The sequence below is a fragment of the Xiphophorus hellerii genome, chromosome 8 (genome assembly GCF_003331165.1).
Source record: "Xiphophorus hellerii strain 12219 chromosome 8, Xiphophorus_hellerii-4.1, whole genome shotgun sequence".
Lineage (NCBI taxonomy): Eukaryota > Metazoa > Chordata > Actinopteri > Cyprinodontiformes > Poeciliidae > Xiphophorus > Xiphophorus hellerii.
This window is the reverse complement of record NC_045679.1, coordinates 2,551,905-2,575,007: the sequence shown is the minus strand read 5'-3', so window position 1 is coordinate 2,575,007 and position 23,103 is coordinate 2,551,905. Positions and strand designations below refer to the sequence as shown.

Here is a 23,103-nt window from a genome sequence, read left to right as displayed (position 1 = left end):
TTTATAATTTTTTTAAAAAGTGTAATATTGGTTTATTTATTTTAACAGTAAGTTTTTTATGCGTTAGTCTTTTTCATAGAGAACTACATTAACCAGAATGCTTTGCAACCACGGACTTGCGTTGCTTTGTTGCCTGGGAACGCGTTAACAGACAGGGAGAAGTGCGAGAGCTAATCTATAATTTTTAAACGGCTGACGGAAAAAACACAGACTAAATAAATTAGCTTTTAAAAGATTATTTTAGTTTTACAGGTAAAGAAATCTTGAAATGTTGTTATTTTAATAATTTTGTTTTCTAATAGGAACGAGACCATGTCGGATGAAGGCGCAAGTTCAGTAAATGAAGAAGGTGGACAGGCCGGAAACACATCGTCCTCCACACAGGAACACACTGAAGGTACTTCAGACCCTGTTGCTGCCTCTTAGCGTCCCAACCGTTTCACACTTTTAACAAAAAAATATTTTGACAACATATTTATTTAATTAAATAAAGGTTCCGCCTTCATTCTAACCAAGCAACAGAATGTATGACGTCAATGTAATGCGGAAGCTAAAACACTAACTTGTTTTGATTTTTTACTGTTAAATTGCTGCGGACACTTCATAATTATGCTAAATTTATATTGCACAGCATGACTGCTGCGTTCCGTTTATAATCAGAACTCGGAAATGAGAATGACGTCACATGGTAATTCCAATATGGCTATGCCCTTAAGATGCCCTGAAGATCATTTTACAAGCGAATGCCACTTTTTATTTTCTTTAGTTTAGAGTCGCAGGCGCTACATGTAGCTTTGATTTTACACATTACAGGAGCGGCCATATTGGATCTCAAAGCCAGCGTTTGGAAAATTCTGAGACTTAAATCTGAGGGTCTTCCAGTTGATTTTTCTGACTCAGAAGCCAGAATTTCTGACCTACAACTACAAACACAATGGCTATTAGGAACTTCTCCAACACAAGCTTTTTGTTTTACAACGACCCATTAGGACCATGATACATTTTCACCAATAGAATCTCAGTCATTTTCTAGAATAATTTATTATGCAGCAAAGCTATCCAAACTAAAATTTGAATTTGACAAAGGAGAGAAAAAATTGTGATGTGAAGGTAGTTGAGAAACGGATTCTGTGCTGTTTCCTGTAACCTGGCGTGAATGTGGATGTTCCCTCTATCATCCAGGAGGCGATGCTGAAGGGCCTGAGGTTCCGCCGGAGCCCAGAGAGACGCTGGAGGAGGGTCTGTCTGAAGACACGCTCTACAACTACGAGGAGCTCCGCTCCAGACCCACCGTCACCCCCGACTCAGAGATCCCAGAGAACCTGCTGCTCTTCTCGTATCCGCACCTCTCAGCCCAGAACAAACTACAACCACTAAAACAGCCACAACAGCAACTATTACAATAACTATAACTGCACACAGACTGCTATTTTACACCAGTTTGGTTCATTTTTCTAGATAATTAAGAAATTACTGTAAAAAACTCTATTTTTCTTACTTTCTTAAATTTTTCTTCCCTTCCTTATTTCTTTCCTCTATTTCTTCCTTCCCTTCCTTCCTTCCTTCCTTCCTGGAGTCCATATTTAAATCTGTCACTAAACTGTCCAGTTTTTCCAGGTTAAATGTTCAGGAATCATGTGAACCCATCTGGAGCCTCTCCTCTCCTCTCCTCTCCTCTCCTCTCCTCTCCTCTCCTCTCCTCTCCTCTCCTCTCCTCTCCTCTCCTCTCCTCTCCTCTCCTCTCCTCTCCTCTCCTCTCCTCTCCTCTCCTCTCCTCTCCTCTCCTCTCCTCTCCTCTCCTCTCCTCTCCTCTCCTCTCCTCTCCTCTCCTCTCCTCTCCTCTCCTCTCCTCCTGTCCTCCTCCTTGACTCCTTCGCTCCTCCAGTCACTCGTTCAGCTACGACAGCGGTCGCAGGTCCAACCTGAGGCTGCTGGACGAGACGACGCTGCTGTTCATCGCAGGAAACCTGCTGGTGGTGCTGGAGATCTCCACCAGGCAGCAGACGTACCTGCGCTCCTGCAGCGGCGGAGGAATCGGCGGCATCGCCGTGAGGAAACTAGAATACAGCACGTTAACTTTCTTATGGATGTAAACTGTTTTAACCTAACAGAAAGAAAATCACATTTTCACATGGTTCTGCTTTTAATATCTTAAATTTTATAGTGAAATGAATCAATTCAGGATTCCCAGGACTAACGATTGAATCGTTTATTTTAGTCATGAACCCAGTTACAGATTTCACTGCCTAAAATACTGTGAAATACAGAAAATATTAGGGCCATTATAGATATAAAAAACAGGACTAAATTTATGCCAAATATCTAGAATTTGGTAGAAAAAAAAGTCTGAAGTTTTTAGGTTAATCTCTCAAATTTTCGAGAAAAAAATTGGAAATTTCTCAGCCTGAAAAGTAAAAAAATTGCTGGAAAAAACTCAGAAACTGAAATTAATCTCAGAAATTTTCTAGAAAAACATTCAGGTTACAACTTTACAATGTTTGAAATTTCAAAAGTTGTAAATTTGCTAGAAAAAACTACTCAAAGGGTTATTGTTCTGAGATTAATCTAAAAAAATTTGTAAAAAAAAATAAAGAAATCTGTCAGTTTGAAATACCAAAAAATTACTAGAAATTTTTTTTTTTTTTTAAGAATAATTTCAGAAATTTTGTAGAAAGAACAAGAAAATTTCAGAACTCCAAAAGTCAGTCTTTTTTTTCTTCTGGACATTTTCTGAGTTTCAAAAATTGTTTTCTAAAGAACTTTTGAGATTAATTTCAAAATGACTGAGTTTTTTGATGAAATTTTACTCTTTTTCTTTCTATCTACAACATCCCTGATTCGCTGTCGTATAAAAACCCAAACTAAATCTGTTCTGTGTGTTTGCAGGTTCATCCGGCCGGACAGCTCTTTGCTGTGGCAGAGAAAGGAAAATATCCGTTCATCATAATCTATGGATATCCCTCACTAAGGCCGCAACACATCCTCAGAGGTAAACATGTCCATACTTTCCCATAATCCTCCCTGTGGCGGCGCTCAGTGTGAACGTGTCCAGGCGGAACGGAGCGCATGTTCAGCTTCGTGGACTTCAACCCGGACGGCAGCCTGCTGGCCAGCGTGGGCGGCGCCCCCGACTACATGCTGACGGTGTGGAACTGGAGGCAGGAGGAGGTGATGCTGAGCTGCAAGGCCGTCTCCCAGGAGGTTTACCGGGTCAGCTTCTCCCCACACAACCCGGGTCTGCTCACCTCCTCCGGCTCCGGACACATCAAGTACGCAGCAGACCCGACCCGCTCACAGCGCAGTTCAGCTTCCTGCCTCTAGGCGGCTTTCAAAGGACAACACAGGCTATTTTAACGAGAAAAACAAAAATAATTCAGAATCTAATGCGAATATTTAAAAACCAAGTTATAGAAAATGAATAGATTAATTGATGCAGGAACATTTTCACAGATTTCAATAAAGTTTTCAGATTTTGATGACTGGAAAAATCAGAAATCAACATGTTTTATGATTAATGTTTTCCGAACCACACAAAAGAACGCAAATAGAAATATGCTTAGAGAAATAAAAGGAAGGGAAACCAAAATAAATAAATATGAATTTAAATAAAACACAATTATTCAGTTCAAAATTAAATATATTATATATAAGATAATTGTTTTAATTTTCATAATAGCATTCTATATTTTTTTATATTAACGTTAAAATTAACTTTATGCATTACATTCAAATGAAAAATTACATTTAAATATTAATATTTAATATATATAATATTTAATGTTTACATATACATATTTGAATTTAAATTAATATTTAAATATATAAACATTTATTTATTTATTCCTCTGGAGGAGCCGCAGAGATCCACAGTCTGTGGTAAGAGAAATGCCTTGCTGCTGAAATGTGCTATACAAATAAAATTTGATTGATTGATTGATTGATTGAATAAGAAAACAAAGAATTTAGTTCAGATTAGAAAGTTGTTCTGTTTTCCTCTGAGACAGAAAGAATCCCAGCAACACGTTTGATTTGTTTGTTGCTTTGTTTCTTTCTGTCAGGTTTTGGAAAATGGCGGAAACCTTCACAGGTCTCAAACTGCAAGGAATTATGGGACATTTTGGGAAAACCGCAGCGACCGACATTGAGGGCTACGTGGAACTTCCAGATGGAAAGGTGAGGATGTCGCTCCTGGAAGATCCTGGAATTCTGCCTTGGTTCCTTAAAAGCGACCTGTTATGAAAAATTCACATTTTGCACGTTTTGTTCTTCCATTTGGGTTTCTACTGATCCTGAAAACAGCTCAAGCTCTTACAAACACCATCCAGGCACTTTTGGCAATAAGTTAATTTTAAGATTTTTTTTTTTCTTTGTCTTGGTGTTTGGAAAATGAGCCATTTCAGAAACCTCCTGATTGTAAGATCCCAGCTCGTTACCCAACAACCGAAGCTGAGTTCTGTTTGGACAGCTGGTTTTATGCACTGTACAATGGCTGCTGGAAAATACAATTGTTTTGTTGTAGACTTACCATCCAGAAACCACTTGCTGCATGCTTGTTGGTTGTGCAGGAGGCTCCATTTCTGCTTTTCAAGAATGTACAGTTAAATGTTAAGCAGTCGTGTATTTGGATTTAAAGCAACAAGGTGCCGTAAAGCAGATCAAAATGCAGAACTGAGTAAACTAAAATCTCATTATCTAAGAATGATTTTGTACAAGAAATGTAATAAACATGTTTAAATAAATTATTTAGGATGGTGAAACCATCTTCAAGAAGAGTGTGTCTCCCTATCAGGTGATCTCAGGCACAGAATGGGGCAACCTGTTGCTGTGGGAGGGCAACACCATCCGGGTGGAGATCACCCGTAAGGAGGGGCGGAGCTGCCACGTCGGGGTGGTCCAGCCCTTCACCCTGGAGGACGGGCAGCTGATGACGTTCGGTGCGGACGGAGCCGTGCGGGTAAAACGGGCGTGGAGGTAAACCCGGTCAGGGGGGGATCAGACGGGTGACGCTGCGTCTCTGACTGCAGAGCTGGGACTTTGAGAAGATCAACATGGCCACCATGAGCGACAGCAGCAGCAGCAGGTTCGAGGTGGAGCCCATCAACGAGCTGCTGGTCGGCTACAACGTCTGCCTGACCTCCGTGGTCCGGACCTGCGTGCCCGACTCCTTCATGTGGTTCGCTCAGGTCTGACCGCGCAGCTGTGGCAACCAGGGTAACCATAGCAACACTCAGGTCCACTCAGTCCTCTATGTCTCTGCTGCTTCACAGGATTCCAACGGAACCATCTGGAAACTGGACCTGTCCTTCACCAACACCGTGAGTTCGTCATCCATCCATCCATCCATCCATCCATCCATCCATCCATCCATCCATCCATCCATCCATTGTGCTAAAAGAAGAGCTAACGTTACATTTAGTGTTTTGCTAACTTTAAAAATGTTTAGTGCTCTTAGTTTCCCCTAGATCAGGGGTCTCAAACTCCAGTCCTCGAGGGCCGGTGTCCTACAGCTTTTAGATGTGCCACAGGTACAAAACACTGAAATGAAATGGTTTAATTACCTCCTCCTTGTGTAGATAAGTTCTCCCAGCCTTGCTAATGACCTATTTATTCTATTCAGGTGGTGCAGCAGAGGCACATCTAAAAGTTGCAGGACTGCGGCCCTCGAGGACTAGAGTTTGAGACCCCTGATCTAAATACATTTCAATATTAAATTCCAAAGTGCTAATTTTGTTGCCTGTTTTGTGAACTTCCACTTGAATAAAGTTCAGTGTCTGTGTTGGAGTTTTGCTTATTAACTGTTAAGAATTGTTTAAGTATTTAGACGTTTATATTAATGCTCTTATTTTGAAGGGGTTGTCTTGTACTCAGAAAGCATCGATGTAGAACGAAAACATTTTAAAATCTCCTGATGTCCTAAATGTTTTCTGACTGAAGCCCCACAGCAAAACTCAACAACTATGAAACTGAAACTATGAGAATTTAGCACATTAGCATTAGCCGCCACTATATACCACATTGGTATAGCACATTAGCATTAGCAGAACTAAAGTTTATGATTAGCACTTTAGGGTTAGCACAGCCAACATTTTAGTACGTGGTCCCAAGCAGTCCATCCAGCCATTTCCTTCCTTCTAAATCAAACCTATGTTTAAATATCTGCAATAAAAACTTTTTGAACTTTTATTTTAATTCTTCAGAATTTGAACTTGAAACTTGAATCCTGACAGTTTCTGTCTGTGTAGGCTGCAGATCCAGAGTGTCTGTTCTCCTTCCACGCCGGGGTGATCCAGGGGATGGACGTGTCCAAGAAATCCCACCTGATGGCCACCACCACTCTGGACCGTGAGCCCAACGTCGCTTCTCCTTCACACCGAATGTCAACACACGTAAAAAACACAAAAACTATCAAACAGAATCTTTAGCTGCTCGTTTCTCTTCTCTTCAGGTTCAGTCAGAGTGTTTGACTTCGTGGCTAATAAAGAAGTTGCAATAAGCCGCTTCAATCAGGGAGGAACCATGGTCTGCTGGGCTCCACCGCTGGTGAGAGTTATCATGTTTTATCTGTGGGTGATATGGGCGGTGGCTCAGGGCAGCATTAGGAAGGGGAGAGTAAAAATCACAGTTAGTGAGACTGAAAGGTTTTGTCTGTTCTCTCACCATTCATTTGTTGACTTCAGACTTCCTGCATGAATCAGACTCAGACGACTCAGCAGTCGTCAGGTAGATTAGAGATGGACAAGAAGCTGAATATAGAAAACAATCAAATTATCACTGCAAAAACCCCTAAAATCTTATCAAGTGCTTTTAGTCTAGTTTCTAGTACCAATATCGTACACTTAAAATAAGAGATAAAGATTAAATATCTTTGCTTTTCAGCAAGACACAGGGACTTGTTTGAAGTCCACAATAATTTAAGTGGACAGGGTTTTTTATGTACTGGATAATTTGTTTAATTTATGATAAGATATTTTCCCATGGTATAAGGGAAATAATTTGCCAATGAAAATAGAACTTTAAAAAATCCATAATAAAACATTATTAACCTAAAATAAGCTGTATTTCTTCCTGAAACGTTATTTGAAAGTTAGTTTTGCTTTAATTCAAGTTTACTAAGATATTTACACTAGAAACTGGACAAAAACATACTTTATAAGATTTTGTGATTTTGCAGGGTATAGACAACTCTCTTTATGAGTGTCCTCAGTCAGAGGGTTCTTCAGATCCGCTGTAATACAGACTGCTACAGGAGCCATCAGCATCAACAACTCTTAGAAGAATCTTGAATAACACCAAGTTAAAATAAATTTTAATTTCCATGTGGGGGTCAATATTTTTTATTTTATTTATTTGATTAAATTTAAATAAATACGTCACTGAAATATGTCACAGGGTGTTGTAGGGGGTCAGCAGAAGGAGGGGCCCGCCCGGGGCCTCATTAGTGCTAGAGCCGCCAGAGAAGCGGCTCCTTCAGTAACTGGTTCTGTTTTGTCCCAGGTCAACCAGAGCGGAGGTTTGCTGGTGACGGGTTTTGAGGACGGAGTGGTGCGTATGCTGGAGCTGTTCAACCCGCAGCGGCTGCCGACGCCGAGCCGGGGCCCCGTGATGGACGCCGAGCTGCGCCTCAACCAGGCCTTCAAGCCTCACAACGCCCCCGTCACCGCCGTGGCGTACGACCGAAACGGAGAGATCCTGGCCACAGGGGTGAGTCGGTCCAGACGGAGCCAAACGTGGTGCCTGATGGGTCAGCAGGACGACTTCAGGGAGAAATGGAGCGATTTGATTAAAAATTATGATCAGGACGATTAAAAATAATCTGTTCAATTTAATATAGAAAATACAGCTCAAAAGCATTCAAACCCCCTGATCTTAGCAATTATAATCGCAAACATTTATTTACCGTGTCTGTAGTTTGGGTGACTTGCCAACAGAAAACATACAGACAGAGCTGTTCTCCTTCCACGCCGATGCTCTGCTTCAAAGCATCCTAATAATATTATGAATGCTAAGGCTAGTTATAACGAAGGATAAACAGTTTCCCTGTAACTGTAAATTGTTTCTCCACCATTAACACATTTAGCAGCACAAACATGAGAGTGATTGACAGCGCTAAGACCTGCCTCCTGGCTCTGATTGGTTGGTTTTGGTGCATTTCTTAAGATAGTAATAACAACAAAGAAGATGGAGCAAATTTTCACAGATTCTGACTCATAAACTGTCACGACATGGTGACAGTTTTGACAGATATATAAAAATATCTATTTTTTAATAAAAGTGACATCCTGCTTCTTTAGAGTGGACTGAACAGAGCTGGTGGGAATCCATCCAGGTAACCTTAGATGTCAACAATCACTTTGTACACATTTAAGGTCATTTAAGTTCCTGAATGTCAGATCCTTTAAATCCGTTTTCAGGTCTCTGTGTTGGATGAATAAAGAGGCATGTTTACAGTTCTAATCTTTTTAAATCTCCTCTTTCCTGTTCAGAGTTTAGACTGCACCGTTTTCTTCTTCACGGTCAGTGAGAAGTACAGCCCCATCGGCTTCATCCTGGTCCCTGGTCCAGTCAAAGCCCTGGAGTGGTCTCCTCACTTCCACGTAGGTCTCAGCTCCTTCGCCTCGTTCTGCTGCAGCTGGACACTCCTGCTGATGAAAGCTTCTGTTTCAGAACGAGAACCGACTGCTCATCCTGTGTCAGTCCGGCCACGCCGTGGAGGTTCCCTGCCCCGACCCGGAGGACCACGAGTCGACCAAAACCTTCCAGCTCCAGAACCTGCCCAGGAGCTCCTTCAGGTTCAAGAGCATCAAGTCCAAAATCAAGGTGTGGAAACTAACCGTTCGCCGCTGTGATCCACTGCAGGGCGGTTCTGATCCACTGCAGGGCAGTTCTGATCCGGCTCTGTTTTCAGAGAGACGAGGAGATAAGAAGACGGCAGGCGGTGAAGGACAAGAAGAGGAAAGAGCGAGAAGAGAAGATTAAAGAGCTGAAGAAGGCGGGGATTACGGTTCCTGAAGAAGAGGAGGAGGAGGAGGAAGAGGAGGAAGAGCTGCCTCCCATCTTCATCCCAAAGCCTCCCAGTCCTCTCTGCTGCGGCTTCTACTCACAGCCGGGACAGTTCTGGCTCTCAATGGTACAAACGGATCGAAACTATTCATATTTTAATTATTCTGGATAAAATCAGAAACAAACCGTCAGCTTTATCCACAGTTCATAAGTCAAACTGAAGATGCTTCAGCGACAGTAAAATGCTAAAAACCCAGGGTGTCTGCGCGTCCTTAAAAAGTCTTAAATTTGCATCTAAAATTAAGACCTTAAAAAGTCTTAAATTCGTTTAAAATGTAAGTTTATTTTAAATAAATTTTCAATTTTATTGTAGCAGGATTATTTGATGTATTTTGCTCTCATGACTTTTCTGTTGGGAAAATGTTATTCAAGGTGGCATTAAAACGGTTTTAAAAAGTCTTAACTTGACTCGCTGAAACCTGAAGCATCTAATTGTTCCTGCAGGGAGGCTTCGACGCAGGTTTCCTGTATCACTGCAAACTGTTAGAGGATCAGGAAGAGGATGATGATGCTGTGCAGCGACAGGACGAACCCTTCGCTTTCCTACAAATCAACGACGCTGACAACGATCCGTTCTGCTCCATGACTTTCAGGTCAGGTTTTACTTCACGCTTCATCACAGTTGGTACTTTTTTGTACTTCCTTTTGGGCTTCTACACGCAGCTGTTTTTTGGCATTTACATTTTTTGAAGAAATACTCAGTGTCTCTGTTTCCTTTGACCATATAACTGTGAAAATTGGAATTATGAAAGTAAGTTTGCTTTATGGAAAAACACCAATTCCAAATAAACTCACGTTTTTTCAATAAAATAATTTGGTGGTAGGATGAGGTGGGTTTTTCAGCTGTACTGAAATTATTGTATCTCATAAAACTGAATCACGAGTCTCATGATCAGCCAGTTACTACTGGCAGAAAGGATGAAGAAGACGACGACAGGAAGTGGAAGTGAATGATGGCGCTGCTTGTTTTTTATTAACATATTATGTAAACAAACATATTCAAGTATGGCTTTAACTAGAAACGCCACAATTGTGAAATTGTGTGTTTTGGACATTACCAGAATATTGAGAACAAGTGTCTTCTTCAGAGGTTTCTTTGTTGTTTCCTTCAGTGGGTCTTGGTGTAGCGCCCCTGCAGGCCAGGAGGGGACAGGTTGCTCAAAGGGTTTAGTTGGTTTGACTCAAAGCAGAGAGAAAGAGAACCACAGCAGCTGCAGATGGAACAGATGATGAAGTTTTGATCCTGAGCCGGTAGGACTATCAGGTGGAAAAACACCTGTAGTCAAATGAAATGTTTCCCTGTTCTGCAGAAGTGTTTCCTTCTGGGTATCCCTAACCCTACCCTAATCCTTCTAGAACCTCAGCTCTGTTAATTAGAAACATGCTTTTGTCCCAAATAAAACATTTTAATACCTTCATTGCCCTCCTACATCCTCCAGACAGCATCCATTTGGTGACATTTTCCTGCACTGCTCTAGTGTTTATGATGGTATTCCCTCATGTTTTCCAGCTCTGAAAGGAAGCTGATGCTCTGCGGCATGCAGTCCGGCGCCATCAGGATCTACTTTCTGCAGCCTGAAGACTACGACCTCACCTCTATGAAGGCTTACTGGGCTCTGAGCGTCCATGACAACCAGTATGGACATCTGCGACACCTGCGCTGCAGTTTCGACGACCTGTATGTGCTGACGGCCGGAGACGACGGGAACATCTTCTCCTTCTGCCTGCTTCCACCTGAAGAGCTGCAGAAAACTCTGGACAAAGTGGCCAAGATTCCTTCACCTCGGGTCGGTTCACGTTCCCTTCATGATGTTCTTATAAAGTGAAGCTGAAATCCTGCATTTACTGATACTCTGCTCTCAATCTGATGAATGAACATGTAACCATGAAATAAAGGACGTCAACATGAAAAGTGCTGCTGTTTTTCATGTAAAATGTAGGCGGGTGTGGAAACCGAGCCGTTTGCTCTGGACATCGAAGACCCAGCAGCTTACAGGTGAGTATAATTTAACTTGTTTATCATGCTCTCTTTTTTCATGGGTTGGTTGACTGGATAATTGTTTTTCTGAATAGGTTTTTAGCTACTGGCTCCCAGTATTGGGATCTGTTTACTAAAAAGTTAGCTTTGCTAACCATAAAGCGCTATCCATAAGCCCTAGTTCAGTTGATGCTAAAATACTATAACAAACATGGTATTTAGTGAAAGCTAATGCTAAAACACAAACCAATACAATAGTTAGCAGAAGCTAATACTGAAGTGTTTACCATCATAGTAATTAGCAGAAGTTAATGCTAACATGCTATACCTATGCAATATTTAATGGATGGTAATGCCAAATCTATATAGCAATATGGTATTTAGCAGAAGCTAATGCTAAGCGCCATACCGACACAGTATTTAATAGAAGCTAATGGTAAAGCGCAATACCAGCAGTATTATGGTGGAAACATGACAGCATGGTATTTAGTGGAAGCTAAAGTGCAAAATTCAGCCATTTTGATAGTCGCCATGAGTCTGTGACGCAACATGTGCTACAACATAACATGTTGCCCTCAACAGGATTACATTTTTTATTCCACACCTTCCTGTGCAGCTTCTGCTTCAGGAAGGGATCTTTTAGCAAACCTTTCACTCATGGTTTCAGTTTTACAGTTGTTGAGTTTTGTTAACGTTGCTGCTGTTTTGGCACACAGGACATTCCTTCTATAAGAAATAATAATTGATAATAATAATAATAATAATGGAGAATAGTAACTTTATGATATTAGCATATTATTATAGCTTTATTGCTCACATATTAACCCTCTAACTACAGAGCAGCAGTAGGAGTCGGTGCTGTTTTCTCCGTTTATTTACATGTTCTTGATTTCTGAGTTTTAAACCTGGAAGAAGCTGTGGTAGCTGTTTGTCTCTCAGCCAACCTCCACCTTCACTCCACCCAGCATCGAGACGGCCAAGCAGAAGACCGAGAAAGACAGCCTGCGTCGGGAGGCCGAGCAGAAGGAAGCAGAGATGCTGAAACACCTGCTGGAGCTTCAGAAGACATTCAAAGAGATCCAGAGCGACAACGAGAGTCTGCCTGAGCACATCCTGCTGAAGCCACAGGTACTGGAACCAGCAGCAGAATTCAGCTGCAGTACCACCCTTCAACACAAAGAGGGCAGCACTGAGACGGCTTCAGGTCAAGATATCGCAGAACTAAACAAATGTACACAAAAATGTCACAATTATCTCAGAAATATAAAGATATCACCTTTAATGACCAATTTAGATTTTATTTTGGGTTAAGTGTGCCTGAATACAAATGCACACCACACTTTTCAGATTTTAATTTGCGCATCTGTTTGCAGCCATTTTTACTTGTAAGTTGGGGTTTGGGATGCTGCAAAACAGTTCATTTTGACCTTAACAGACTAAAATCTCATTATCTAAATATACAATTGTGCAAAGTTAAAATTAATGAGCATGTTTTGAATAGGCCGTAGACTTATCCTAACCCGTTCAAGAAAGCATCTTCTATCAGCTTTAAACCTGTTTCCACGGCAGTGTTGTTGATTTACTGGAGTTTGTTTCTGTGCATTTGCCTGGGTTTATGTTTGTCCAGGAACTGGTGGTGGACCGGCAGTTCTACGAAGAAGAAGAGAACCAGATAGCGCTGAGGCTGGTGGAGGTCCGGAAGCAGATGGCCTGGGAGCAGGGGCGCTGCATCATCGCGCTGAAGAAGCCGAAGGAATGGTACGCAAACAGAACCAGCACCAGGCTGTTAGACCACAAATCATCCTGGAAAAATCACCGGGAAACAAACAACTTTGGTCTTCTTAAAGAGTTCAGGTTGCGTTCACACCAGCTCAGTTCAGTTCGCTTTAATCCGACTCCCGTTCAGTTGCTAAGAAAGTCCAGTTTGTTTTGTGGGGTGTGAATTCGTAATCAATCTCTTTGGTCTGGGTTTAGTTGAAGTGAACTCTTGGTGTGGTTTAATGTACATGTGAACACCAAGCGGACTGGAGACTGCTCCAAAAACTGGAAGTGGACTACAGAGCAGTGCATTCTGGGTAAATGCAACCAAAGCAAATGTGCTGTCATGGTGCCAGCGAGAGAAAGGGCTTGAGAAACAACTGCTAAAATCTGACGCCATTCCATTTGTTTCCATTTCAAGAATAAGGAAGTTGTGTTCAGTGTCTTTTTTGGAAGTATTTGTGTTGTTTCCTTGAGTGGTTCTTGGAGCAGCGCCCCCACAGGCGAGGAGGGGAACAGGTTGTTCAAAGGTTTTGGTTTGTTTGACTCAGAGCAGAGTGAATGTGAACTACAGCAGCTGAAAATGTAACAAACGTTGCCATGTTAATCCCAGATCAGTTTGAAAACACAGTTAGATGCAGCAAATCACATATAAAAACACCTAAATTTTAAAAGTCTGTGTGTTTCAGGTCTGACAGGTCCGTGCAGGTCGACCTCATCAGTGTTTCTGCGATACACAGCAACCACAAAGTCACAACGTACCCTCTCCCAGAGTTCCCAAAGCCTTTAACTCCAGAAGAAAATCCTCGGGTGGAGCGCAGGGTCAGCATAGCCATAGAAGCTCTCCCGGAGCGGAGGAAGCTCAGATCGGAGTCAAGCAGAGACGTGCGTCCACCAGAGGGTCGGTAGCGTCAGGCTGATGGTTATATCTCCATGTTTCAGCCTGCAGTAACGCGCTCTATCCCTGTAGAGAAGCCGATACCGCGGCCCACCTTGACCTTGACCAAAGCCAAGATCAAACTGGGAGACCGGGAGGAAGAGAAGCTCCGAAAGGCTGCAGAGAAAGCAGAGGAAGCTCGAGCCAAAATACTGAGGAGGAGGGAGGAGTGGGCCCGAATGTGAGTCAAAAATCAGGTTTCTGCTTCCGTCTGTTTACTGCAGAGCCGGAAGAAACAACTTTAAATGGGCAGTATTACATAAAATCGACATTTTTCAGCTTCCCATCATGTTCTAATGTTATTTCCCCATCAATAACATTTGATTCTTTCATGCATGTTTAAGAAATCCTTAAATCTGCATGGCCACGATTCACGTCGTCCCGCCTTCGAGTCTCAGCTCCTCCCCCATTCAGCTCCTTCAGACTAGCCAGCAGCAATTAGCAAACACCTGCTGAGCTCATTATAGGAGCTACTGCTCAGAGAAACGCTGGTAGAAACTTTGTTAAAGGGTTAATAGAGGAGAGATGTTGGGATAACGTCCTGAAGGCAGAGCTTCAGAAGGAGCAGGAGCTTCTTAAAGAGACAGAGGCCCAATTTCAAGGCATTAAATTACAAAGTCAATTGTTTTTCAGTCATATCTGATATATGCAGCATTTTTATAACAACTGAAGGTAACATAGTTACTCAAATATGCTACAAAATGGCACTTTGTGCCTAATGCTGCCCCTTTTAATCATTGGATTTATATTTGTTTTACTGATGAAAAATCAGCTTTTTGGTGTCCCAGTTATGCAGACAAGCCGGAGGAGGACTATATGGACACACAGCATGCTCAGGCCATTCAGGAGGACAAAGACAACATCAGGGACTTCATCAGGGGGAAGCAGCTGAGGGTGAACGCCGAGCAGAAGAAGAGAGAGCTGGTGGTTCTGAACGAGGAAGTACAAAAACGCTCAAACTTTATCTTTATGCACCGTTTCAGGCTTTATGAGCCAAACCATGGTTTCATTTGTCCCAAAAACAGATTTATTTTACTATTTACTGAACTTAAATAGTAAAATATGATAAAGTATTAAATTATTATAGATAGTTTAAATTTCCCCAAAATTGTATTATTTAAAATGAAAAGGTAAATAAAAAGAATACCTTTTTTAAATAAAAAATATTATATATTAACATATCATTTTATCTCCAAAATGAGGTTCTGTAAAAGTTTGAAAACTTAGAAAAGTGCTTGAATTTCACTGTGAGAAAAGTTTACGAACCTTGTATTTTTCTATTTAGGCAAGTTTTTTTCTGATCTGAAATTATTTTATTAAAAAAATCACATTTTTAAAAAAGTAATGTTTCTTTTACATATGTGTCAAAAATAATTTATTCCCTTCTCATGAATCAAAATTTAAAAAAATCTAACCCCTACTTTTCCTCTGGTATTTTGAAAAATTGTTTTGCTGAAATTTTTTGAGATCCCAATAAGTTTTTTAAAATAAGGGCTGGTTTTTTTAAGTTTTAATTTTTTAATGGTTTTTTTTACAAAATGATTTATTTTTATTCTTAACATTAATTTCAGCTCATTATTTGATTCTGAGCTTTTTTCCCCAGATTTATGAGAAGCAGAATGAGAAGAACGAGCAGATCGTGGAGGTGCGAGACATCAAGGTCCAGCTGGTGTCGTGGACGAAGGCTCAGGCCCGGCAGCTCCACCAGGTCCATCATGCTCTGCCTGCCGACCTGCGCCTGCCGTCTCCCCCGTCCGTCTCCATGCTGCCTGAAGAAACGCCGGAGAAGAAGCTGCAGGTCAGCCAGGCCACGCTGGAGCGATACCGCGTCCTGAGACAGGAAAGGTACGCAGCAGGGCTGGATCTAAAGGGGGACCAGAGGGCACCGTGAAAATAAACAATATTTAAAGGTGACCTATTATGTTTCCTTGGACAGGTTAGGATAAGTCTATGGGTAAACAAAACATGTTCACTACATTTTCTGCATAAAATTATTATTAGAAAATGAGATTTTAGTTGTTTTAGGGCATCTTGTGACTTTAAATCCAAATAAACTCTTATTTTTACAATCACACATGAAAATGGCTGCAAACAGATCTGCAATTATACAACTGTACATCTTTCAAAAGTTGGAGCGAAGCCTCCTGCACAACCAACAAGAATGCAGCAAGTTGTTTCTGGATGGAAAGTCAACAAAAGAACACTTGTCTTTTCCAGTAGCCATTATGCAGAGCATACAGTGGTAAAACCAGCTGACCAAACATGCTGGAACCAAACTTGGGTTGCTAGGTAACGGATGGGGTTCTTACAGTCGAGAGACTTTTCAGAGGGCTCATTTTCCAGACACCAAAAAACATGAACCTAGAAAACGGCTGGTTGTGATTTTTTTAAGCGCTTGGATTGTTTTTAGAATCAGTTGAGACGCAGATGGAAGCATAAAAACATGCAAAATGTAAATTATTCATAGCAGGTCCCCTTTATAATATTTAGCACAAAGTAGGATGTTCATATTTCCAGTCTGGAGAGTATAAAATATGGCAACTAAATAAATTAGTGTCAGTGGTACTGCTAACAAAATGTTAGCAGTGCTAACACTAAAGCAGTAGTTATAAGTATTAGCACTGCTAATGCTAAATGCTACACCAGAGTTCTGCAACCCTTAGAATCCAAAGAGACATTTTTGTTCTCAGTCCAGCTAAATAACAACAATTACCAGAAGTTTTGAATCTTGTCTTTTCCTTGAATGTATCCATTACATTTTCTATTTTTGTTGTTTTCTTTGCTTATCTAATTGGTTATTTTTAGATGAATATCTCTGTTTGCTAGTCTGTAATGTTTGTTTCTTATTGGTGAACAAATTGAATGAAATATACAATTAAAATGCAGTAATAAATGTGTTTCTCCCTCATAAAGCTGATTTATTTCAAACTGAAGGAGAATCTGTTTTCCTCTCTTTTTCAGATTACATTTGAATCAATCTTCTCAGTTTATTTATGTTTCTTTTCTCAAACAGAATGAAGACTCTGCATCTGGGAGAGGAGGACGACTCTGAGGGTTTACTGGAGCAGCTGGAGAAAGAAAGGAAGCTGGAGGAGGAGAGAGAAAGGGACAAGGAAGAGGAGGAGTTCCACCTGGCTTTAGCAGAGGCCACTGATGATGAGGATGAGAAGAGTGAGCAGGAGAAGAAGATGTGGCTGCTGCATGAGCAGGACTGTCTGCTCCACCAGGTCCATCTTTAATAACTCTCCTCTGAGTGGAGAACAGAGCAGGGTGTTTGACTTCTGTGTGTTTTCCTTCAGATGGAGAGCTCGGTCAGCCGGTTCGACAAGAAGCTGCTGCAGCTGCACTCCAACAAGCAGCAGCTGGACAGCCAGCTGAAGCTGGCCGACCTGCGGCTGCTGACGCTGGTGCAGGAGGTGCTGCTCCTCAAGCAGTTCGACAAGAGGGAGGGCGTTGTGCAGGACAAGCTGGACGGCTTCGTGCTGGAGGAGATGAACATCATGGTGAAGGAAACACACAACCACGCTGATCCCACTTCTCACTTTAAAAACTTAATGAAAACTAAAAAATATATATGTTTTCATAATTTAAAAATGTTAATATATGCAAGCTGCATATCTTAGTCTGATAATTTTCAGTAAGTTGTACTGACATAATTTAATTCTACTGTAAAACCTAATTAGCTGTAAAAATAAATGCAAAGTCGTTGCCTCAAAATGTTTGTCTTGATTAAATTAACTGATTTATTAACATTAAAATAATAAATCTAAATTACCTAAACACCCAAAGTTTATTTTCTTAACCAGAAGCTACGTTTATATTTTATACAGTTATTGAAACTGTTTTTATGCCTCCTGCTTCTTATTTGTTTCTCTGCTCAAACTTACATTAACTCATCAACTGACATATTTAAACCAAGTAGAAGTAATTAACTTATTATCACTACTTCAATCAGAAACTCAAACCGGTAACTGATTAACTAATGACCCAATTAACTCGATCAATAACTAATAAACTCACCTGGTAAATTATTCACACTAAGAAACTAATTTATTAACTCACTCACTAACCTACTAACTTACCCACAAACATCTCAACTAATTTACAGTTATTTCACTTGCCAACTAAATAACTTCTAACTTAAGATTAAAACTAACTCACCTGTTAACCGCTCACATTAACTAATTACTAACCTATCAGTCACCAGCTCACACAGTTGAGTCCCTAACTAAATCATTTTTACACTGAACCAATAAATAACACATTAATCCACTTACTAAATCATTTTCAGTAACTACCCTAAAGCAATTCACACTAACTAACTAACTAACTAACTAACTAACTAACTAACTAACTAACTAACTAACTGCTCACACTTACAAATTAGGTCACTAGCTAAACAATTCAAACAAATTTACACTAACTGCTCCCAAACTCATAACACAATACTGTCTTTGCCTTAACTCTCTCTTACTAAATTATTTTAAGTTAATTTACTTAATATAATAAGTTGTATTAACTAACTACCTCAATAACTAACTAACTCACTCACATTATTTCACTAACTAACCCATTATTCTAATAAACTCACACTAAATCTCACAGTATAAATTACTAACTCAGCGACTGGCTCAAACTCATTTTCACTATTTACTCACTAAATTAACTAACACATTATTTTTCTGTCTATAGAACTAACTCACAATAACTCATTAACGCACTAACTCTGCCTCCCAGGTGAGTCAGTTACCTGAAGCAGAGAGTTGTTCAGTGTCTGGACTTTGTTTCTGCTCCGCCAGTCGAAGCTGGACGAATACAGCGACGTTCTGGAGATGAAGAGGGAAAACATCGCCAGGCTGCAGGAGAGAGAGAAGGCGCTGGCCGCCACCTTCAAGGCGTCGCTCGGGGAAAACAACCCGTTCCAGGACTTCCTCACCAAAGTCTTCAAGAAGAAGGTGAAGCGGGTGAGGAAGAAGGAGACGACTGGAGAGGAAGGTGATGGAAAACGATGAACCTGCAGGATTCGTTTTGATCAGGCGTCCATCTTAACTCTGGTTTGTTTGTAGGACAAGAGAAAGACAGCGACGAGAGCTCCGAGTCTGAGAGCGAGTCTGATGAAGACTACGACAGCGAGTCTGAGGAGGACGGAGCTGCTTTCGACGACACCGTTTGTCCCATCGGTCAGCAGCAAAACAACCTCTGGTCTTTCTCTACTCCGTCCGTTTCTCATATCAAATCAGATTTATGATTCTAATCGATTTCTTTTCTAAAAATGAAATTAGAAATGACAGGAAATATCTTCAAAAAGTGGCTTTTATTTCTGAGAGTTGTAAGATGGAGTTTTAGGGCCGGGCTACAAGAATTTCTGTTTCATTACAAGAAAATAGTTATAATAACAGAATTAAGACAAAACCAGAAGAAAGTCTTAAGATAAAAGGGGCCCTATTGTGAAAATTCATATTTAGCATGTTTGTTTTACTTTAATTTGGGTCATAACTGCTTCTAAAAACACACTGATTAATTTTTTGGCAATAAATTAATGTTTTTGTGTATCTGGAAAACGAGTCGTTTCAAAAACCTCCAGAAGGTCACATTCAGCGGGTTCTGTGCTGTTACTGAGCAAACCCAGACACTTCTGCCAAAAAAAACACAAATTTTGAGATGAGTCTATGAAATCTTACAGAAAAAAAACATGTAAACTTCTGAGATCCAAGATAAAAAATGTGACTTTTGAAACTCGGAAATTAACTTTTTTCAACAATTTTCTTGTTTTCTGAGTTTTTTGGCAGGAATATTTATTTAATGTAAAACCTGTCTACAAAAGTTAAACATTTTCAACTTTTAATACAGTTTTTTCTAGAACATTTCTGAGATTGGTCCAAAATTTTGAGTTCATTCTAGCAAATTTTCCATTTTTGGAGCTCAGAAACTTTCTTGTTTTAGCAGAAATGTACCCCTCTGTTTTTTTTCTGTCTACAATACTAACTCGCTGTTGTACATATGACTTTTTTTATAATACAAAAAAATTTAACACTTTATTGTAGAGTTGAGCTGAATTCAAAGTCCAAATAAACATAAGCTGCCAAACAAGATGGCCGCCCTGAGTGCGTTGACATCGCCGTGAACCCAAGAAGTTCATCGGTGGAAAATAAATCCAGATTTTCCAAACCTTAACTCTTCCAACCTTTTATTTTCCGCCCTTACCTGTTGTGTGTCTGTGCGCCTCAGGCTGCGACCAGGAGCTGTTTGAAAGCACGCTGGAGCTGCGGGAGCATCGGCTGGATGTGGAGGATCTGCTGATGGAGGAGAAGAGGCTCATCGAGTCTCTGAGGAAGGAGAACGATCTGGTCATGAAGAAGGTCAGCGACGGCTGTCTTCAGTTCTGCTGCGTCTCTGCGACGCTCTGCTGATCGTCTCGGTGTTTCCGTCGGGTTTTGGTTTCTGTATTTGCAGAACAAAGTGGTAAAGAACAGCCGGAAGGCGCTGGAGGACGACATGGAGCTCATCAACAAGGAGAAGCAGATGAAAATGAACGAACTGGACGTGGTGGTTCCTCTCAGGCTGCATCAGGTGAAGAGAAGCTTCATTCACCAAGAAAACATGATGTTATGACAGTTTTATTAAGAGCTACGAGAGTAAAATGTGATAAAAAGTGTTTTATAAATCTATTTGAAAAATGATTTTAAAAAAACCCAGTGGTGCTCTTTTTTTTCTTCCACTTCATATTTAAGCACTAATGTGACAAAATGTGAAAAGGTAAAATCATCCAAGTCAAAAGAAAACAGATTATTTTTTTAAAAATACAGTAGAATAAATATTTTTTATTATTTAACAAGCTTTTAAAAAATAAAACCAAAACAGCAATAATATAAATAGATTTAGGGCGGGACAGATTAATTTTGATTAATTAATTGCAAAGATTTAATGCGTTAAAAATTTTAACTCTTCTAATTGCTTTTTTCACATACCAAAGGTTCAAGCAGAATCTTTGTTTTATGTTTCTGGTATATTATGTTGCTGATAAATCTGACGCACAAAAAACATCCACTGACAGCAGCGATGGATGATGGAGCCGCTTCTCTCGGCCTTGTTGCTTTAGCATTAGCTTCTGCTAACTACCATGTAGGTGTAGCCCTTTAGCTTTAGCAAAGCTAATAATTAAGTTTAGTTCTTTAAGTTCAGCACGACAAATTTTTTTAGTTAGCTGTGATAACTTCTAAATCATTTTCTTCGTCCATTTTCTCCATTCTATTTCTGTACTTGTTTCTAATTTTCCTAACCAGATAGCGTATCTCGTCGACGACTCAATGCCCTCTGACCTGAGCAAGGCGCTGGTGCTGTACCGCACCGAGCTGCACAAGCTGCAGCAGCGCGTCCACCAGCTGGAGGCGGAGAAGGTGGATGAGAGGAACCTGCACCGTCTGGCTCGCCAGCAGAGGAACAAGCTGGTCAATGAGGGCAGGGACAAGAACGGCAAGATCCAAGGTGAGCTCTTTAGCTCTCCGGAAACAGAAACATGTTTACTATCAGTCTGAACGGCGTGTCGATGCAGAGCTGGAGAGGGATTTCAACGAGCTGCAGATGACGAAGTTCGGCCGGCTGGTGGATCTGGAGACTCTGCAGATGATGACGGGCAGCAGGAAGCTGGAGGAGCTGAAGCAGGAGAAGCTGCACTTAGAATCAGTTCAAGCCAAGGATGTGCAAGAATGGGAGGCAAGTTCTCCAGAAACAGAACCATCTCTGTCATTTAGGAACTGAAACTGCTAAGACAAGCTCTGCTAACGTTTGCTGTAAAATTCAGGCCAAGATAGAGGAGAGGCTGGAGGCTCTGACGGCAGAGATGAAGAACAGCAACGAGCATCTCTTCAACATGACGAGTCTGTGGGAGCAGAAGAAAGGGCTGGAGCCCAAACTCAACGCCAGGCAGAAGAAAATAGTCAGTTTCTCACACAGATTACATTAGCTGGGTTTCCAGCACCAACTTTTAATCCACATTCTGAAACAGTTGATGAAAAAGGGAAAATTCAAAATAACTTCCTCCATCTTGCAAAACAGTTTCCACACTAGCTTGACATGGTTTTTGGCTAAAGGGGAGATGGACACACATGTGGTGAATAATTTCTGACATAGCGCCTTACCAGAGCCACAAACTATGAAAATTTTCAGTCACTCAAGATTTGCATGACAATATGATGGAAGCACAGCTACTGTGGGCAAGTACAAGGTAACAGCTTACCATATTAGCCATGTTTCTCTCAATGTTTTTTTCTGCGTATTTTGAAATATTGCATTAGAAAAGGTTGATTCAAACTTTAAAAAATCTAAATAACTTCCTCAGTTTTTACACTTGCTTGATGTAGATTTGGGCTTTTCTGGAAAAGAGTTCATGCACTAAAGGCGAGATGGAAACACTTTGTCGAATGATCTCTGACGTAACGGGTCAGCGCCTTACCAGAGGCATGAAACTCAAAAAATGTCCAAACCTCCAGCTGGGAGAGGAGGACATGTTTGCCAAACAAGATGGCCGCCATTGGCGTGCCAACATCACTCTGAAGTATGGAAACCCAAAGAGTGTATTGGTGAAAAAATATCCAGATTTTCCTTAAATTGAATCTTCAAAGACAACATTTTTTATTATTTGATAAATTGATCATCTGCGACCAAAATGACGATTTTATGCTTTGATTTTGGGTTTTCTTGACCTTTTATCCTAGCGGTAGGTTTGAGATCCAGCCAGGAAGGTGCTGGTTCGGTTCTTAACGTCTGGTTTGTGTTCCTGCAGGGCAGACAGCAGTTCCAGGACCACCGGAGACGGATGGACCAGGACGCCATCTGGCAGTACCAGGAGCTGATAGTGAGGCAGACGCAGCAGGTTGACGCTATGTGGAGCGACATCAACCTCCTGTCCACCAGCGGGGGAAACGTGTTGCCCAATAACTGCCTCCTGCTGCCTCCCACCACCCTGCTGCCCACACCCATCGCTGACCAGACAGAAATCAACAAAAATACACCAGCAGAGGGCGCTGGTCTACTGTAGACAGCAAGTGAACAAAGCAGCACAGCTGGTGCTGCAGTGTTTTCTGTATCAATTAGAGAGATGCATACGGAAGAATATTAGGGCCTATGTTTTAAAAAAATTTAAGAATTCTGAATTTAATCTCAAAATTCTGACTTTTGATCTCAAAAGATTAAAGTCAGAATTGTTGGGGGGGTTTCCGGGGGCACTAATCCTCTTCCGTAGATACATGAACAAAATGAGACACATTTAACTTTTCTTGGGATTTAATGTGTTATTTTTTCACAAAAACTGCTGTAATTTTTATAAATAGTTATAAGTTATGAGGATTAAAGGGTTCCCACAATTCAAGTC

The 23,103-nt window shown here is 40.9% G+C and overlaps 1 protein-coding gene across 1 annotated transcript; it reads left to right on the top strand.

Annotated features, from left to right (window-relative positions):
• The first annotated feature begins 125 nt into the window (after nt 1-125).
• On the top strand, nt 126-23,103 carry cfap44 (cilia and flagella associated protein 44). Its single transcript, XM_032570136.1, has 34 exons — nt 126-397; nt 1,183-1,336; nt 1,886-2,048; nt 2,887-2,989; nt 3,053-3,269; nt 4,059-4,173; nt 4,790-4,954; nt 5,025-5,183; nt 5,268-5,315; nt 6,243-6,342; nt 6,446-6,540; nt 7,495-7,701; nt 8,484-8,594; nt 8,665-8,817; nt 8,906-9,127; nt 9,505-9,653; nt 10,571-10,847; nt 11,001-11,056; nt 12,004-12,166; nt 12,666-12,796; nt 13,486-13,697; nt 13,767-13,914; nt 14,522-14,675; nt 15,337-15,578; nt 16,747-16,960; nt 17,033-17,236; nt 18,533-18,728; nt 18,800-18,913; nt 19,962-20,092; nt 20,187-20,303; nt 21,017-21,218; nt 21,286-21,446; nt 21,535-21,669; nt 22,516-23,103. The coding sequence occupies exons 1-34, from the start codon at nt 313-315 to the stop codon at nt 22,768-22,770; spliced, it is 5,358 nt and encodes a 1,785-aa protein (XP_032426027.1). The 5' UTR covers nt 126-312; the 3' UTR covers nt 22,771-23,103.

What these genes read in the sequence shown, in the direction of transcription:
- cfap44 (XM_032570136.1), top strand. Translation starts at nt 313, where the DNA reads ATGTCGGATGAAGGCGCAAGTTCAGTAAATGAAGAAGGTGGACAGGCC. An exon ending in TCTGCTGGGCTCCACCGCTG is followed by an intron (nt 6,541 to 7,494) that starts GTGAGAGTTATC and finishes GTTTTGTCCCAG; the next exon opens with GTCAACCAGAGCGGAGGTTT. An exon ending in AGGGAGGAGTGGGCCCGAAT is followed by an intron (nt 13,915 to 14,521) that starts GTGAGTCAAAAA and finishes TTGGTGTCCCAG; the next exon opens with TTATGCAGACAAGCCGGAGG.